The 19,335-nt window shown below is 43.2% G+C and overlaps 1 protein-coding gene across 1 annotated transcript; it reads left to right on the forward strand.

Annotated features, from left to right (window-relative positions):
* The first annotated feature begins 416 nt into the window (after window positions 1–416).
* On the forward strand, window positions 417–17,818 carry col1a2 (collagen, type I, alpha 2). The gene is made up of 50 exons (XM_062409664.1): window positions 417–614; window positions 2,780–2,788; window positions 3,541–3,593; window positions 4,100–4,183; window positions 4,716–4,772; window positions 4,931–4,975; window positions 5,092–5,145; window positions 5,279–5,332; window positions 5,453–5,506; window positions 5,627–5,680; window positions 6,152–6,205; window positions 6,437–6,481; window positions 6,685–6,783; window positions 7,057–7,110; window positions 7,447–7,545; window positions 7,675–7,719; window positions 8,012–8,110; window positions 8,198–8,251; window positions 8,354–8,461; window positions 8,564–8,617; window positions 8,725–8,823; window positions 9,160–9,213; window positions 9,357–9,455; window positions 9,552–9,605; window positions 9,739–9,792; window positions 9,933–9,986; window positions 10,168–10,221; window positions 10,331–10,375; window positions 10,549–10,647; window positions 10,852–10,959; window positions 11,089–11,142; window positions 11,258–11,311; window positions 12,261–12,314; window positions 12,425–12,478; window positions 12,622–12,729; window positions 12,917–12,970; window positions 13,252–13,305; window positions 13,475–13,636; window positions 13,767–13,874; window positions 13,982–14,089; window positions 14,190–14,243; window positions 14,346–14,453; window positions 14,619–14,672; window positions 14,848–14,955; window positions 15,058–15,111; window positions 15,407–15,514; window positions 15,681–15,924; window positions 16,085–16,269; window positions 16,375–16,617; window positions 16,773–17,818. Exons 1-50 carry the CDS (start codon window positions 545–547, stop codon window positions 16,917–16,919), a joined length of 4,080 nt encoding a protein of 1,359 aa, XP_062265648.1. The 5' UTR covers window positions 417–544; the 3' UTR covers window positions 16,920–17,818.
* Window positions 17,819–19,335: the final 1,517 nt, after the last annotated feature.

Below are 19,335 nucleotides of genomic sequence, written 5' to 3' on the forward strand. Positions count from 1 at the left end.
CCTGGTACCAACCGATGCCCGTCGACTCGCCCCGAGACGGGCACCTTTTTACGCAAGAACCAAAAGTGCGCACCGGGCGCCTGAATCTCAGCACTGACGATCCGGACTCTCTGCAGCCCGTAGAAAAAGAGGAAAAAACGTAGACCTTCTTCTCTTTTAAACCTCGACGCTGTCCACGTCCTCAAAAAGAATGGATCTAATTAAAACGTTGCACTCGTCATCATCGCCAAGCCTTTGCCAAACGCTCTCTGGTGGAGAGGAGGCTGGAAGATGCGGGACCACATGACTGTCTGCGAGCTGCGGAGGGATGGGAGTCAGATTGGGTTTCTCCACTCCCATTGGCCGGTGGGCTGACTTTTGACACGCAGACCAGGGACCCTCCTGCCGTATATATAGGCCTGATAGAACTTTATTATTCTAGCATCACGGCAGCAGGTTTCTGCTCAGCTTGGAGTTACTCGAGTCACCACAACTGTATGCCTGCTTGAAGGAGGTTTAAAAACAAGGGCACAGCAGCACAAGGAGTCTGCATGTCCTTTTAGACATGCTCAGCTTTGTGGATACCCGGATTCTGTTGCTGCTTGCAGTAACTTCATACCTAGCATCATGTCAATGTAAGTTTGAATATCTGCTCTTTTTTTTCTGTGATGGATAATTTTTCTTCGGGTCCCCACTGCTTGAGGATCTTGCGCTTGGCTTTTGTTTTGGGACTTACACCAAGGTCAACGTGGAGAGCCGCTCAGAGCACTGCTGCAGTTAACTCTACGGATTGAGAGAAGGATCCTTCACCTTTCTTTCCTTTTTCTGTTCCAAGGATACAATTATTGTCATTTGATTAGTTTTCTGAAAGGAGAAGTTGCGCTGCTTTGAGAGAGTAGTCGACCTAGAGTCTTTTCAAAGCTGTTTACTGCATGTGGAGTCTTGAAAAAGGTTAAATGTGGATTTTCTTTTAGACACAGGATGAAAAACTTTGTGGGGCGTTGTACACATTGTTCCATCCAGACGTCCAGGGAATGAGGCTTTATCATAGGAAACTGCAGTGTCTCCCCCTTGTGGCCATAGGTGCAAACATCTACTTGGCATCACAATTTTTTTTTCCACTCCTTGAAAAGACAAGTCTGTTTTACCAAAGTTTAAATAAAAAAGATTATAGATTAGAAAATAATTCAACATGTTTATGGTTTTATAATTTTAAATTAAATAGTATCTTAACTTTTTTTTTACAGTTAACGATTTTATGCTTACGCAAAAATATAAATCACAGAAACATTTCAAGATAAGCTCATAACTTTGTGCATTGAAGTCATAGCTTTTCTGAATAGGAAAAATAAATAGCCTTACATCACTTTCAAAGTCTTACTGCGCCCCCCTGTGGTCCCAAGGGGACACGGTATGTTAGAGGTCATAGGGAGGTCCTGGCTGTGCCAAACTGAGCCATCAGCAGCTGATCCAGAGTCAGGGGGCAGAGATCTCCACCTGTAACCAAGTGTAGGCATGAGATACAACTATGAGCATCGCCTTCAGTCTTCAGAGGATCGAAATTAAAACAGTTCATCAAGTCTGAATAACAATAATTCCTTCTGAATGGTCAAAACCCTTTCACCTTTCTCCGTAGCTTTAATTCCATTTTACCGGAGGTGACACAGCATCAGTAGCAGATGTTAAACGGCGCCCATCACAAAGGCAGTTGTCCTTATCTTGTTTGCAGACGTTCGCCAGCTATTCCTGTCCCAAGGGTATTCACTACCTGTTCAGGCCTGTTGGCAGCCGGGGCCTTAATATTTGGAATGCTATGGAACGCTGAGCCTCAGTTTGCAGAGTTAGACAGTTCAATGTGATTCACACACACTGTGCAGAGATGGCCCTCAGTTACACATGTACACATGGGCTAAAACGCATTATACGGCACACAGGCTGTGGGTAGGATGATTGTTGAAGACTCGTTTAGCATTTCAAGATACTGGTGATTAGTGTAGATATGATAATCTTTAAAGAGTTTTTGTGCAGCAGATGATGATTGAGGCCCGGAAAACCCACAAACAAACACAAACCCAGCTTTCGATTACATAATGCATTATATCTGATGTAGTTTTGTACATTGGATTTTCTACATGGAAACACCCCAGTCTTATTTCTGCATAATGATACATTGCAACATGAGGAACAACCAATGCCCTCTACTGTGGGGACACATTGAACAAGTGTACAGATGGTTAGAAATGACATTGCTTCTTTTCAGGTGACTGTTTGCTAAAAAAAATGCTTGTCGTGTTCTAATGGATTATTCCCTCTTCTCTCCCTAACCCTCGTCTTCATCCTCTCCTTCCTCCTCCTCATCTCCCCAACGCCACAGCGATGGTTAGTACACACACATGCAACACATCTCAAAGACAGCCTTACCTTGTCGCTTTGCCTGTTGCCCTTCGAACGCAGAGAAAATGTGGCATGAAAAGAGAGACCTCTCGACCATTTGGGGCAATCTTCACGACAGCAGAGCATTTCAGTCCTGTCCCTGAACCAAAACTATTTCTTTTAGTTTTCTCCCCCTTCCTGTCCATGAATAGGTGAGGGTCCAATTGGCTAAAGTTTGTGTCAGTGAAAGCTAAAACCGTGGTGCTGAGGCACCCATGGGGCCTGGCACAAAGGATCCTTTCTGAGGACAGCAGAGAGGGGGCAAAGGGAGGTGGGCTCCTAACAGCTGACTTTGGGTCAGTTTAGAGATTCCCTCTGCTCTAGACTTTGGATTTGACTCCCGGAGTGAAAGCTGATCTCAAATAAGTTACGAAGGGTTTATAATGATTGGATGATTTGTAAGTTTAGGACTGAGGCCTGGGGATAGTGGGTTGAAATGACTCTGCTCATAATTGAGATTGCCTAAAAGGAAACAGCTTCCCAGCTTCTTATTTGCAGCTCCAGAATCATTTAAATCATTTTAGGTGCAGTACACACTGTGTGGCTCTAGTATCATATCAGAACTTTTATTTTTCCATGGACTTACATGCCCTTACTGCTGTTAAGTCGGTTTTGGGACATTAATGCATCTCTGTGCACGAGTTGATCATTGACGTCACATCCACATTGTCCTGCTGTACTTTTATTTAAATTCCTGTATTTGCTAGAGCAAGTTTTATAAATTGTCACAATGGCCACTCGTTAATTTGTATGCAAAAGATAAGCTCATGCTGAACATGTTAAATGACCAGAGAAACCCGCAAAAGAAATAAAACATAAATACATTTTACATGTACTTATGTTTTATTCTGTTTATGGAAGAGTGGAAAAAAGAATTCCCGACTGCTAATCCCTGAAATGTGTTTTAACTGGCTGGGCCTCTCTCCGAGAGATCACGTTTGTTTACGGACACATTTTGACGATAAAGCAGATCATCTGGATGCAGGTTCTGGTTTCTGATTTGCTTCCAGTGATGTTTACTTCACTAGACACTGGCCTGCTTTGCTTTGCTTTGAGGAATAGTTTGGAGTTGACGTGGTGTTAAAGCAATAAGCTGAGCCATCTGCTCTGTGTGTTGGTCTGACGGAGTGCTTTCTCTGCTGCAGGGTCCCAGAGGAGACAAAGGGCCTCGAGGTGACAGGGTAAGCTCAACTGAAACTCTCAAACTCTGCAGCTCTTTCTTCAAACAAACAATTCTAAATACTGGATTGAATTATTTTATTCAGTATATTTATGAAGCATCTGTTTGTTGACGTCATTTGACCCGTAAGCCCCTGTAGGCCACACCCCTTTGTTTACATAACCCATAGCATTAATGCTAGTGATGATTAGAGATATATTATAAGCAGTGTGATAGATTATGTTCATTATAGCATTGACCAGATTTATTTTTTATATCAACAGCAGAGCTTTTTTACATTGTTTCTGAAATTAAGTTTATGTTCATCATGATTTATATAGACACGATTTCTTACAGTAGTTCGTCGGCTTTTTCTATTTAATGCCTATGATTTCTATTTCTATGATATGTGTCAATATTAAATATATTTTAGCTCCTGCAGAATTCAAATTGCATTAGCAATGTCAGCCATCAGGGGCTGTTCATTCCGTAACACTGTTTACTCACGGTATCATCTGTGTTTTACAGGGTCCTAAGGGCCCAGATGGCAGAGATGGTACACCTGGACTCCCCGGCCCCGCTGGTCCCCCTGGGCCCCCTGGACTCGGAGGCGTAAGTCCACTGTTTATACTTATATATAAACTGCCTAGATTCTGGTCCAAAAAACTTGATAATGCTTCACAAGGCTGTAATGTGAACTGGGGTATTTGTGATGTGTCTGTGTGATGTATGAATCTGATCCACATTAGGTAAAGTGAGCACTATAGGTCGTGACAGCACTCGGCCACGTATAGGTTCATATTTCCTGTAAAATACACGACCTCTGCTGACTTCACTGACTCATGGTGTAACCCCATGACCTTTGACGTTGTGTCCTTAACCCATACAACCTCACAACACATGTATTATACATAAAAAGATGACTTGTGTTGATGGTTACATTTAAAATGTTTGATGATTGTAGTTTATTGGAAATAACTATTAGTTAAAAACAAGTAGGAGGAACTGACCATATCAGGATTTATTTGAATTGTGTGCTGCTCGTCTAATAATCCTGAGATTCTATATTAATAGAGGTTCATGTTTAAGTGCATATGTTTTAGTCAACGTATTAATCTGTGTTGTTGTTTTTGATTTTCATCAGAACTTTGCTGCTCAGTACGACGGTGCAAAAGGTCCCGATGCCGGTCCTGGACCAACGGTGAGGGACTTTCTCCCAGACTCAACAAAAAACTTGACCACATTTCAATTCAGCCATATTGTTACATCCATCAATACAACTATTTTGAACATATTTGAATATATCCAGTCCTGCCTCATCAGTGCTTCACTGATCATGAACTAATTTCTCCTTTTCAGGGAATGATGGGTAATAAAGGCCCTCCCGGACCTCCTGGATCCCCTGTAAGTGCAAACTCACCCTACAACAACAATCAGATCACACGGTTGATCACTCTGATAACCTCAAAAGAAATTTGTTCTGCTGTTTACTAATTGCTGCGCCTCCTCTCATTCAACAGGGACCTCAGGGACACACAGGACATGCTGGCGAGCCCGGAGAGCCCGGTCAGAGTGTAAGATCATCATCCAAAATTATCACATTTCTTGAGGACAGATTTGATGTCACTTTCCTTATCAGACTCACTCTGTCGATTCCATCTTGATGGTTTAGATCTTAATCGTCTTTTATTTGTTTTTCTTTCCCAGGGTGCTCTTGGTCCTCGTGGCCCCCCTGGACCCCCTGGCAAAAGTGGAGAGGACGTACGTACACATTTAATTTTCCACAAGCACTTTACAAGGGCTGCTTTTGTCAATATGTGAGGATTTAGTTTCGGTGGATTATTTTGACCTGTTGTTTTTTTGTTTTTTTTTCACTGACAGGGTAATAATGGCAGACCTGGCAAGCCCGGAGACAGAGGTGCAGCCGGCGTTCAGGTGGGAGACCCTCTCCAAAACATGGACTCAGACACAGAGAGCACAAACAGACACAAACAGACATCAGCAGTGTAAATTTGGAATATGTCTGAGTGATATTGTCTTTGCTTTGAATTGCAGGGTGCTCGTGGATTCCCCGGAACCCCTGGACTTCCAGGAATGAAGGGACACAGAGTGAGTGCTGCTCTTCTCCTGTGCTCGACCTGATCTTTACCTGCTGGCTCCTGCTCACCCATTGGCTAATAGAAATACGCCAAGGAGGAAATTATGCACCAGTGCTGCGTCAAAATTGGACTGAATTGTTGCGCAGCCTCATGTGTACCACTAGGAGAGATTATGGCTGCCAGTGAAGATTGTTGCACGAGAACTCCTCATGTAAAAAAGAGAACGACTCTGGATTAAGCTGACATCTGCGAAGTCATTTCCTGGTGTCTTCCAGATGTGAATTGCCTTTAAAATAATTGAGGATTGATAATCTTTGGTGAATTCTCATAGGAGGCTTCGGGTATCTCCTCTCTCGTGTGAATTATTATTTGAGAGATCGAACAATCAACCCCCATTTTTACTCTGCTCTCCTTTATCTGATTGCTGCTAGACCAAACCTCTGTAAGCATCTTCGAACATCTCTGTCTTTCTGCATTTCAGGGTTACACTGGTCTGGACGGACGCAAGGGAGAGCCTGGTGCCTCTGGTGCCAAGGTGAGAAGGCCTGTATTAATCTTGACTGCAGAGTAATAGCTGTAGTATGTACACAAATAAATGCATTTAGAAGTATTACAATTTCAAACCGGAACTATAAAACAAACACTCAAGCCATATTTCAGTGTTAATAATTAACTTCTCTATTCAACCTATTTACCCATAACCCTGACACACTTCCAAAGACCTCACCCGAGACCCTAATCCCCCCTCTTCCTGTTTCTCCCATAGGGTGAGTCTGGTGCCCACGGAGCTTCTGGAAGCCCTGGACTGGCTGTAAGTTCTAATTTATGATTCACCATTTATGAGCAAAACCACAGTTACTTCAAACCAATATCCACTAATTGAAATTAAGTATATTTACCTGCACAAATTAATAGCTTTTCCCGAAATGTATAGTTTTATGTAATATTACTGCAGTAGAGTAGAGCAAGACTTTTTTCTCATCACTTGTATGTTTTGGTGTATCCTCCCCACAGGGATCTCGTGGTATGGCTGGTGAGAGAGGTCGTGCTGGCCCTGCTGGCGCCGCTGGTGCTCGTGGTGCTGATGGAAACGTTGGACCTTCCGGACCTTCTGTGAGTACTGCCACATTAATCCCCCCTGTGATAGTAAAAGAAATGCTCCTTATGAATATTAAACAAAAGAAACTCTTAAAACATGATTGCGCTCTTTAAGTATAAGGTATAATATGTAATATGTGATACAAACCAGGACTAGATGAGGGGCTAGTTATGCCTCTTAATCTTGATAATTGCACCCATGTGAGGCAAACAACATTTATTCTTTGACCTTAACATGAACTGTAACCTGTATAAAACCTGTATAACATATGTGTCTGCTCTACTCAGGGTCCCCTTGGTGCTGCTGGTCCCCCAGGTTTCCCCGGTGGCCCAGGCCCCAAGGTGGGTGTTACTTCCTGTCCTTTCACAATACTGACGTTCATATTTAGGGTCACAAAAAGAGACTAATCTTATCAACCATGTTTCAGACACACATTGTCTGTAACTGTTAAAATATTTGATGCACTGTCACTATCACATCTTCCATCACAATATCCCCAGGGGAGTCGATCACATATGAAACAGCAAACAAAGCCCATACATTGTAAACAGTCATATTTAAGAAAAAAGACCCACACAACTACAGACACACAAAACTGTGGCTTTTACAACAACACAGTCATCATCATCAGATATTAATGACAGTGTATGACTATGAATGTGCCTCAACTTTGACAGGGAGAGATTGGAGCTGCTGGAGCTAATGGCCCATCTGGAGCTCAGGGATCTAGAGGAGAGCCCGGTCCCAATGGTGCCGGTGGACCTGTTGGACCTGCTGTAAGTAATCAAACAATTTTTACTTCCCAGGCACTTCGCCGTCACTGCTAACCTGGTCTGGAACCAGTTAGCTTGTTGTCTTTGTTTTGATAAAATAAGATTCCCTAACTTTATGTTCTCTCACCTTAGGGTAACCCTGGTGCTAATGGCCTGAATGGAGCCAAGGGTGCTGCTGTAAGTATTCAATTTTGAATTGAAGTGCATAGGTCATAAGGTCATTGAGGGTCACACAGATAGTATAACAATCAGGCCTCTTCTTGATGCACACACAACACATAAATAATGAGGTGTTATCACTTAAAGCTATATGATAGCTATAAACTTTTCAATTAAACTTAATTTTATAGCTCTGTTATTAAAAGTATGTCATAATGTAGGTGATATATATTTCAGATCAAATAAATGTGATGTTTAAATTAAGCTGCAAAGTGATGCTCACGTCTCTTTCTCTGTGGCTGTCGATTAGGGCACCCCTGGTGTTTCTGGAACTCCTGGCTTCCCTGGACCAAGAGGAGGACCTGGACCCCAGGGCCCTCAGGGTTCTGCTGGACCAAGAGGCCTGGCTGTGAGTCTACATGTGCACACATTGTTCCACATGGTTCGCTGGTGAAAGTTCTTTTTTACTTATGGCATCTGTTTGTATCTGTTTTAGGGAGATCCTGGTTCTCAGGGTGTGAAGGGAGATGGTGGCCCCAAAGGAGAGCCTGTAAGTTTTCTGTCCCATGTTTGTGAATTTTAAATTTCACAAAACTGAATATGAAAATGTCTGTGTGCACCACACCTTCATCTTCTCTGTTGCCTCCTTCAGGGTAACTCTGGACCTCAGGGAGCCCCCGGACCTCATGGTGAGGAGGGCAAGAGAGGACCCACTGGTGAGCTCGGTGCCACCGGCCCCGTTGGCGTCCGTGGAGCTAGAGTGAGTACCAGTGCCACCATTTCTGAAGGGTGGTGTTGTATCCATACAGATCCAGAGCCATCATAATAGGACCTCCTGTTAATGGCTGTGTGTCTCCGATAGGGTGCTCCTGGTAGCCGTGGTATGCCTGGTAGTGAGGGAAGAACTGGCCCCGTTGTAAGTAAAAAAATCACATCACCACGACACGAAATTAAATAACTCAAATTGTATGCATTCAGTCATGTGGTGTAACTCTCTTCCACCCCTTTGTCTCATTATCGTAGGGTATGCCTGGTGCTCGTGGTTCCACTGGCTCTGGTGGACCCCGTGGACCCCCTGGAGATGCTGGCCGTGCTGGTGAGCCCGGCGCTGCTGGTGCCAGAGTGAGTCTCTAGCTAAATTCATTCATTTTGAACAGGGACAAGTATCGGCGATAGCACAGTTTGGAACAGTGGTGCGGTTGTTATTTGCCTTCAAATTCATATTCAACCAAACTACTGATACCACTGGGGGAAATTTACTCAGCTTGTGCAAAAAACTACACAGAAGATACAAGATACAAGGGAGCTAGATAAGGGGTACGAATATATGATAATAAATAAAGTGCTATTAACAACATTGTTAGGGCAATTAGACCTAATATATAAGGTTGTTACCTTGAGGCATCTGCTCTGACATTACATATATCTTATCGATTTCTAAATTTTTGTGATCCACAGGGTTTCCCAGGAAGCTCTGGAAGCTCCGGACCCCCAGGAAAGGAGGGACTTGCTGTAAGAAAACCTGAATCCTATGCAAAAACACACATGTCCTTTGCTCTAATCCTGTTATGTTTTTTAATAGCATATTTGCACACAAAAAACAGAAAACATCAGTTAACATTACTTACTGTGGCGCTTCCTGTTTCCTCCTCCAGGGTCCCGCCGGACAAGATGGCCGCTCCGGACCTCCCGGCCCAACTGGACCTAGAGGCCAGCCCGGAAACATCGGCTTCCCCGGACCCAAAGGAGCTTCTGTATGTATAAATAAAGCCAAGACCAATAAAAGCCGAGCTTTTTTTTATTTCATCCTTTCGAATGTCTTTATCACAACCTGTCCTTAACCTTCTCAGGGTGAGGCTGGCAAGCCTGGTGACAAAGGAGCCACTGGCCCTACTGGACTGAGAGTAAGTGACAAAAACACACATCATATAATCAGATAGAAAATGTATATATATATATATATATATATATATATATATATATATATATGCAATCAATCCTCCTTCTAACAGTCATGTCCCCATCTTTGTTTTTCAGGGAACCCCTGGAGCTGATGGCAACAACGGAGCAACTGGCCCAATGGGACCTGCTGTAAGTATTCTTTACACAGCAATTAGTGGTAGTTTTCCTACATTTGTACAATTCAATTTAACATATATGATGTGGCTTTTACTGCTATAACCACCAGTGTACCATTTGTAACATTGGTAATTTCTCTGTTTTCCCTATAGGGCGGCTCTGGTGAGAAGGGAGAGCAGGGACCATCTGGCTCCCCTGGCTTCCAGGTTTGGATCCTTCATCTGTCTTGATTCAAATCAGAAATTTAGAGCAGAGCAGACACAGCACATTGTTCTACTGCCCCTTTTGCCAGTGTTCTGATTTTCAGAGGCGGATTTATCAGCACTAGAAAATCTGCCCTCCTCACTTCTTATTTTTGGTGCTAAAGTTGTTGCTTGATATTTTCAGGGACTGCCTGGCCCCGCTGGAGCCGGCGGAGAGGCTGGCAAGCCCGGAGACAGAGTAAGTAACACACATCAACACACAACGGGTTCAACCATGATGAGCAGTCAACCTGTAAATACTGAAGAGTTATGAGTACTTCTCTAAACAACCAATGATGTCTCTACAGGGTATCCCAGGAGACCAGGGACTTAGTGGACCTGCTGGTGCCAAGGTGAGGTCTTCCTTTGATTCCACTCAGTCTTCTGTCTCCAAACTGAGTAGCTGGGTCTTTTTGCACCAGCTGAATCAAGACGCAATATTTTCCAATAGTCCTATGTAATAAAGTATATATCATCTTATAATAGATGAAGGCTTTATATTGACTGCATCTGTGTGTTCCTCCAGGGAGAGCGTGGTAACCCCGGTGCTGCCGGAGCTTCTGGAGCTCAGGGAGGTATTGGAGCCCGTGGACCTGCTGGAGCCCCTGGACCCGATGGTGGCAAGGTAAGACCGTGTAACATAGCTGGGTCCAGCTGTGGACACTGTAAGATGCAAGTGTTGAGTACAGAAATGGTAGCAAAAGTTTACAGACATCAGATCCATGCTGAACAAATGCTGTACATAAAGTATACGTTGGTGCTTTGATGCTCATAGAAGTGTCAGTATTTTACATAGAAATGAACCATAGCTTTTCTTACCTGTTTCCAGGGAGAGCCCGGTGCTGCTGGAGCTGCAGGTGGTCCTGGACACCAGGGACCTGGTGGCATGCCTGGTGAGCGTGGAATTGCTGGTGGACCTGGAGCCAAGGGAGAGAAGGTAGGTTCCAGAAATGCACCAATTCAGAAGTGGTTTAAGCCTCAAAAGAAGTAATTTGTTAATGAGATTCTGTTAATTCTCCATCATTCTCCGTCCTCCACCCTCTTATCTCTTCCTCTTCCTATATAGGGAGAGGGTGGACACAGAGGCCCCGAGGGTAATGCTGGCAGAGATGGTGCCCGTGTAAGTTAAAATAAGAAACTCTGTGAAATGATATAAAAATGTTTAGCCATTCATTCCAGTGTTTTGAGAGTAGCAACCAGAACCCTGGTCTCAGTGCCCTCTCCTCTCCTTCTAGGGAATGCCCGGACCTGCTGGACCCCCAGGACCCACTGGAGCCAACGGTGACAAGGTAAGTAGGTGACGCGTGGTTATTATTTACCACAAAAGATAGCGCCAACACATAACACAAAAATGTATATGATGAGGATTCACACTCTAAATGCAAATAAATATCATGTGGCTTTTGTGTTACTTAAAAATGGCTGCAACCGGCGTGGTTCAAGATGGCTGACTCCCGCACCAGTGACCTACAAAAGGATGACGTTAACACAACATTAAATCTCTGTTGTAATTTAAGGGTTGACTAAACCCTCACCTTAGTTTCAGACCCACTACTTCCCCGTTTGTAATAATATCAGTTACCCCCAAATTTAGCAAAGTGTCTGAAGGTAGAACCTAAACACTGCCATCTGATGGATATTTTAAAATATTACACCAGTAGCTCACCTACAGCTTAATTTGGCAAGGCAGTTGTAATAGCTCAATTATATCCGCAGAGAACAATTTTGAAACAATATATAATTAAATGCATTTCAAATGTTTTATGCAATTTTATGCAGTTAGTTGTAAAGATGATTTTACATTAAGGTTTCCTGCCTTTTTATTACCTGATTATAGACACACCAGACACAAACGCAATAACAATGACAATATGTTTACTAGACATGGCAAAATAAATAAATGCCATTAGAAATTGATATGATATACTCAAATTTCTAACTTTATTAACATAAGCTGATTAGGATTTCAAATTTACAGCTGACCAACATTAATTTGAAAAATCACACAGTAACAACATTGCTTTACATTTTTCTCTTGATTTATGTTTGGCCTACTACTTTGTATTGTATACAGTATATACTACATAAAACACATATTATTTTATACAATTCTGATATTCACCCATGAATATTTTACATGTACCGGTATACTGTTTGGACAGATAAGTATATTCATCAATGGAGAGGTTTAATGGAACAATGCTGAACTAACGGAACATTGGGTCTTGTCTCCTGCAGGGTGAGAGTGGTGCCTTCGGACCTCCTGGTCCCGCTGGTGCTCGTGGAGCCTCTGTAAGTAGCACTTCATTGATTATCACAAATATTAGCTACAGCTACAGACGTTCACAACTTTTAACGAACGATATAAACAGTGTTTCTGACCGGCTGCCTGTTCTCCACAGGGTGAGCGTGGAGAGGTTGGCCCCGCTGGATCTCCCGGATTCGCCGGACCCCCTGTAAGCTTGCAGCCAGTCACCTTACACTACAATGAAGCATGTGGGAGTCCTGTTTGAGCAGCAGGATATCAACACACAAATACATATACACACACACGATTGACCATATATTGACACAGCCCTGTTCCTACCCCTTCCCCCAGGGTTCCGATGGTCAGCCTGGAGCAAGAGGAGAGCGTGGACCTGCTGGAATCAAGGGAGAAGTTGGACCCTCTGGCCCATCTGGACCCGCTGGACAGTCCGGACCTGCTGTGAGTGCCATTCACACTGGCCATACACTATATACAGGAGACTTGCACCTGGATGGAATAGATCTGATTTACCAGACTTGTATTGTTATTTTTATACTTTAAAGCTTTAAAAATGATAAGTGATGATAAGATTTGAGTCCCTCTGAAGTGAATTTCTTTTTCCTGATTTCTTCTTTTGTGTAACTAGGGTCCCAATGGCCCCGGTGGACCCTCAGGTGGTCGTGGAGACAACGGACCTCCTGTGAGTATGCAACGATAACAAAATTAGAATTCTATCCATAAATGGTTGAGGCAACCATAAACACGCACAATAGCTTCACAGGCCTCCTTAGCTCTTTTCAAGTACTGAAATGGGACATATTTTCTTATTTGTTTCATTTTATATTTTATTCCTAAAAAAGTTATGGCCATAACATACCCTTACATTATCTCTGGTGTCACACACATACACACACACACCACACACACACACACACACACACACACACAGTGACCTTCGTTTGTGTCTGCCTCTCATGTCAGGGTCTGACTGGTTTCCCTGGTGCTGCTGGCAGAGTTGGTGCTGCTGGTCCCGCTGTGAGTATTGATTTTATATTTATTAATATTATCATTAAACAAACACAATCACACATGCTATCACTGGGTTCTTACCATGTATGAATCAAAGCCACAGCCATCATTACACATTGTACTATCACACGGCATTGCAACTCACACTCACTCAACACACTCTCTTCCTCTTCAGGGTATTGTCGGACCTCCTGGCCCCGCTGGTTCCGCTGGTAAGGATGGGCCTCGTGGTCTCCGTGGTGATGTTGGACCCGCTGGTCCTTCTGGAGAGCAGGGTCATGTTGGACCACCTGGTCAAATTGGAGAGAAGGGACCTTCTGGAGAGTCTGGTCCCCCTGTAAGTTATGGATCAATCCTTTTCTTTATTACGAGACTATGAAGCACAAGAGCTTATGTATTTATTTTGTACCTATATACCTATAGATCTCCATCTTCAGTGCATTTATATGTATCCTGTTTGTGTTTAGGGTGCCCCTGGTACACCTGGAACTGGTGGACCTCTTGGTATTCAAGGATTCCTTGGTCTGTCTGGTGCTAGAGGAGATCGTGGTACACCTGGTGGTGCTGGTGCTCCGGTATGTTGTTTACCTCCCAAAAACTGATTTGAATGCACACATACTGTATCAGATACATTGTGAAGCCTTTGTTTATGTATGACCCTCTTATCTGCATCCTATCACAGGGAGAGCCGGGTAGAGTTGGACCTGCTGGTCCTCCTGGATCCCGTGGTCCCTCTGGAAACATTGGTCTGCCTGGTATGACCGGACCTCAGGGAGAGGCTGGACGTGAGGTAATTTAACAAAGACATAAATACAGACCTATTTTGCCATCCATTCCATGGACTAAACAGAAACTATAATGTAAACTATAATACTCCTTACTGTTCATAGGGTAACCCTGGTAACGATGGACCTCCTGGCCGTCCTGGTGTTGCTGGATTCAAGGTAATGCCTTTTCTAAAATAATTAAGCATGTTTGCATATAGAATACACACACACACTTATAGTATAATCTGACTAACACACGTTGTTCCCCACCATGCTTAGGGAGACCGTGGAGAGCCTGGATCTCCTGGTGCCATGGGACTTGCTGGTTCCCCCGGACCTGCTGGACCCTCTGGAGCTGTTGGCAGACCCGGAAACCGTGGAGAGTCTGTAAGTAACAACAGCAGCAGCAAAACTTAGTGACTGCAAGACAAACCATTTCCTCCACTAAAGTTGCCTTCTAGAAATCACAACATAATCAGGGTACATATTACTTATCTATAATAATTGTCCTACTTCACTCATCTTTTTATTCTTGTCTTTTCTTGTCCCTAGGGCCCAGGAGGTGCCACTGGACCCGCTGGCCCCGCTGGAGCCAGAGGTGCTGCTGTAAGTACAGTATAAATGGAGAATCTTTAAAAAACACGTAAAATGAAACCAATGTTACAATGTCCATCCACATCTATAGCACCTGATATGTGTGTGTGAGAAATGTGTTATTTTTGAATGAGCTGATGGTTTTGGTGCCTGCATTTACATTTGTATTTCTGTGTGTGTTTTATAGGGACCTGCTGGAACCCGTGGCGAGAAGGGAGTCGGTGGAGATAAGGGAGAGAGAGGCATGAAGGGACTGCGTGGACATCCTGGTCTCCAGGGAATGCCTGGACCATCTGTGAGTGATTGCACACCATCATAATGCACACAAAAGTTTTTAACGTCAATAATTAAACCAGATGTTACTGATGTCTTTCAATGATGCTTTGTTTCTACTCAGGGACCCTCTGGTGACACTGGAGCTGCTGGAGCTTCTGGACCCTCTGGAAACAGAGTGAGTGTATTCCTAATTATTCACACCTATACCAGCAGTTTTTTTGCTCTACCATATCCCCAATCCAACTCTTAAACAAGCTATATAACCACTGTAATATGCTTACCACATTCAGATCTTGTGTACCTAGTACCATTTGTAAACTTAACAGACCAGTGTTCAATTTCTGCATTTTCTTTGTTACATTTGTTCATCCCATGAATTCAAAAGTACCAAATGCAGGACATTCTGTAAATTATACTGAACATTAAGTATTATTTCCCCCAAAATATAAATGTTTGGATGATCTCTTCAGGGACCCGCTGGACCCCACGGACCCTCTGGTAAGGATGGAAGAGCTGGTGGACATGGAACTATCGGCTCCCCTGGTGCCCGTGGACCCCCTGGATACGTTGGACCCGCTGTAAGCGCGCAAACATTCCTTTAATCTGCTTAAACATTTCATTTTATAAACTATGATTTTTTTATTAACTGGACAATTTAGCTGTAACATACACTAAAGCATTATCTGAAAAAGATTAAAGCTAAGGTGCGATCTGCATATAAATTCAATCTCTTGTCTTTCTCAGGGTCCTGCTGGATCTCCTGGTCTGCCCGGACCTGCCGGCCCATCTGGTGGTGGATATGATGTCTCCGGATATGATGAGTACAGAGCTGATCAGCCCGCCCTGAGAGCCAAGGACTACGAAGTTGATGCCACCATCAAGTCCCTCAACACCCAGATCGATAACCTGCTCACCCCTGAGGGATCCAGGAAGAACCCTGCCCGCACCTGCCGTGACATCAAGCTCAGCCACCCTGAGTGGAGCACCGGTAAGTGCACATTGGGGTCAACATATTTAAATATTTACTAAGGGTTAGATTTCCTTGGGAGCCCATGCTGCCCAGATTTCATCTTGTTAAACCCTCAGACAACCGCGACTGAAATAATGTTATGCGGCGAATTAAACTCTGTGCTCTCGCTGCTCTTCAGGCTTCTACTGGATCGACCCCAACCAGGGATGCAGCAACGACGCCATCAAGGTCTTCTGTGACTTCACCACCCGCGAGACCTGCATCTACGCCCAGCCCGAGAGCATCGCCCGCAAGAACTGGTTCAGAAGCACCGAGGGCAAGAAGCACGTCTGGTTCGGAGAGACCATCAACGGCGGTTCTGAGGTGAATATATATACAGATTAGGGCTGTAGCAGCACGCAAGAGCAGAAAATAACCAGTGATTGTTATATATCAACTGTTCTGACTTCTGTTTTTTCCTCCCGGCAGTTCACCTACAACGATGAGAACGTCAGCACACAGAGCATGGCCACCCAGCTCGCCTTCATGCGCCTTCTGTCCAACCAGGCAAGCCAGAACGTCACCTACCACTGCAAGAACAGCGTTGCCTACATGGATGGTGAGAGCGGTAGCCTGAAGAAGGCTGTGGTGCTCCAGGGCTCCAACGATGTGGAGCTGAGGGCCGAGGGCAACAGTCGCTTCACCTTCTCCGTGATCGAGGACGGTTGCACTGTGAGTAGCTCTTTGCCTCTTTGGTCATTTCCGCCTCAGCACCAATGCTTCGGATTAAATTCTTCCACATTAGAAATAATTTATTCTATGATTTTCTATGCTTTTGCCACATTACACTAGTCTGAACCTCCATCTTTCTTTCTCTCCCTCTGCAGACACACACTGGTGAATGGAGCAAGACAGTGATTGAGTACAGAACAAATAAACCATCTCGCCTGCCCATCCTCGACATTGCACCTTTGGACATTGGTGGAGCTGATCAGGAGTTTGGTTTGGACATTGGCCCCGTCTGTTTCAAATAAATAGACTTTAAATTAACACCGAAAAGAGAGAAAGAACGAAAAAACAAAATCTCTGCCCTTCTTTCTATGTTGTTTTTTTATACCGAATGCTGATTTCCCTCTGCACATCCACTTGCTTAAGATGGGCAACTATCGGAGAGGACTGAATGGACTGAAAGGAGCATTTGTGCAATGCAAATTAATACAGCAACCCCAAAGGGACGCGGGGAAACACCTTGTTGTGGGACATCATGTCATCCTTTTGTAAAAAATAAAAGAAGTGTAATAAAAACGCTGAAAGTATGCATCACTTTGTGGTCTTTGTATATCTTCCAAGGAGGAGGTTTAAAACCACAATTTCCATGAAAAAAGGTTTAAACTACCTCATGCCTGTACGTAAAGAAAATACTATTGACAAACCTTGGGTCCACAACCGAGATGTTCATGCTTCAAGCTTTGTCCCGTATCGGAAGGTGCTCAGTTACTTGAAGCAGTGATCTATGGTGCTAACATGCAGCTGTGGAGCGAACCACTCTTTACTGTATTACTTTGTATTGACTTTTGAGGAGTCTTGCATTCATCTCCTGATACTCCCTCGCTTTAAGCAGGTGGAATGTTCCTAAAACTAATGTCTGTTTTTTTTCTTTTAGTTTGTTTTGTTCCTCTCTTTTTTTGTTTTGTCAAGAAGTTTTTTTTTTGTTTTGGTTTTTTTGTTCAGGCTTTTTTAACTCTTCAAATCCCACACCCAGTGTTCATACTGACAGCACATATTTCAACCAAATCTGACAGGTTTTTAGTCGGCCTCTCTCTCTCAAAAAAATGACACCACAAAGTCTATTGTACCTATTTTGTATATGTGAGATGTTTAAATAAATTGTGAAAAGTTCTGAAATAAAGCATGTCCAATGTTCCAAAACACACTCCTCAGTGACTTAAGTGCTTTCATGTGTTGACGAACACCAGTGGAGGTGTGTCACTGTAGTTTGGTTCTAGTCTGGCGGATGATTTACAGATCATCATTGATTTAAACATCTACTTTTTGAATAAGCACAGCCATATCCGGATTTATCTTCCCCCAATTTTATCTCGTCCTTAAACGGTACATCTAATTAGAATGTAAAGTCAATTTCTGTTTACACTGTCCATGCCAATGTATGATTACTAACGTGCATTGTTTCTTGTAAATATGCATCCTCCCATGTTGCTTTTTTCTCTTGCATAATACAGCTTTTGCATCCAAATAAATTTCTGTGGTTTGGATTGAGGCTTGAATTGCAGTGATGCATGCACATGGGTGATAGTCACAGATAGGGACATGGCATTCATGCAGAAATTAGCTTGTATTGTCATTTTGTCCAGCACTGAGGATTAGTGTCACTACAGTGTGTCGAGGGAACTGGGATGTGCAGAATTTGTCAAAACTGTAATTTCATTATACCAGAAAAAGTTGGGCTCTAGGTGAAAAGAGGGCATCAATACATAAAGAGGTCACCTGCAGCATCGTCAATAACCACTAGGTGACAGTGTTGCACTTTATTAATTAGCACCCTGTCTCAAGTATGAGCCTTGGGGATTAATATATGAACATAAACCTGACAATTTAGGACCTCACTCTTTGTGCATTGGACACAAAATGCATTATAGATACATATACAGTATGATATCAAAGACAGAGGCTGGACCTTTAACAGTACAGACACACTGGTCCAAACACATTGGAAGATTAGGGTGTTTGAAATCATTTTCAACAGCAATGGTGAAAATTAACAACGTGCATTTACTCTGTACTTGATTATTTTCTTTCACAACAATTCAGGTATCACACATTGTACTTTTTAACTTTTCCACCGCATAACATTCTACCTTCAAAACCTCATGTACGACTGTCAAAAAACAACTTGCTACTTAATTGTAGATTAAAATACCGAACAGCACTGTGGGATTAACATGTTGAGTGGCCCCCTCAAGCAAAAAAACTGTGGAAATCCTTTTGTTCCCTAAGCCACCGACCAAACAGAGCTCCTTTCCTGAAGTATTATAGCACCAGGGTGTCTGCACTGTAGTAAATCAATCTTCCTGTTCGGTTATACACCATGTGACCATTTAGACCCACCAGAGTGCATATTATATTTTGGTGGTGTGAAAACCTAAATAACATTGCAGTTAATAGAATTACAACTACAGATGTGTCACCCACTTTTAAAGCTTTTACTATGACATGTTCCTGGGACAGATATTTTGTAAAGTGATCTCTTTCACCAACGACAACACCAAAATCCATTTTACAGGGAAGTAAATCAGTGATCATAATAATAATCCTGTCATGTAGAACTCACAATAGGTTATTTTTAGTGCCCAAGCACTGACAAACACTGACAGATAGTGAGGCCCTATTGAAATTGTTTTTTTCATGCAAATGAATTGGCTTTTTGAGGGC

Source organism: Platichthys flesus, chromosome 17 (assembly GCF_949316205.1).
Source record: "Platichthys flesus chromosome 17, fPlaFle2.1, whole genome shotgun sequence".
Classification (NCBI taxonomy): Eukaryota; Metazoa; Chordata; class Actinopteri; order Pleuronectiformes; family Pleuronectidae; genus Platichthys; species Platichthys flesus.

Excerpts from the sequence above, each read along its gene's own strand:
- col1a2 (XM_062409664.1), top strand. The coding sequence starts at position 545 with ATGCTCAGCTTTGTGGATACCCGGATTCTGTTGCTGCTTGCAGTAACT. Across the intron at positions 6,206-6,436 it reads CTGGTGCCTCTGGTGCCAAG|GGTGAGTCTGGTGCCCACGG; the intron begins GTGAGAAGGCCT and ends TTTCTCCCATAG. Across the intron at positions 10,648-10,851 it reads CTGGACCCGATGGTGGCAAG|GGAGAGCCCGGTGCTGCTGG; the intron begins GTAAGACCGTGT and ends ACCTGTTTCCAG.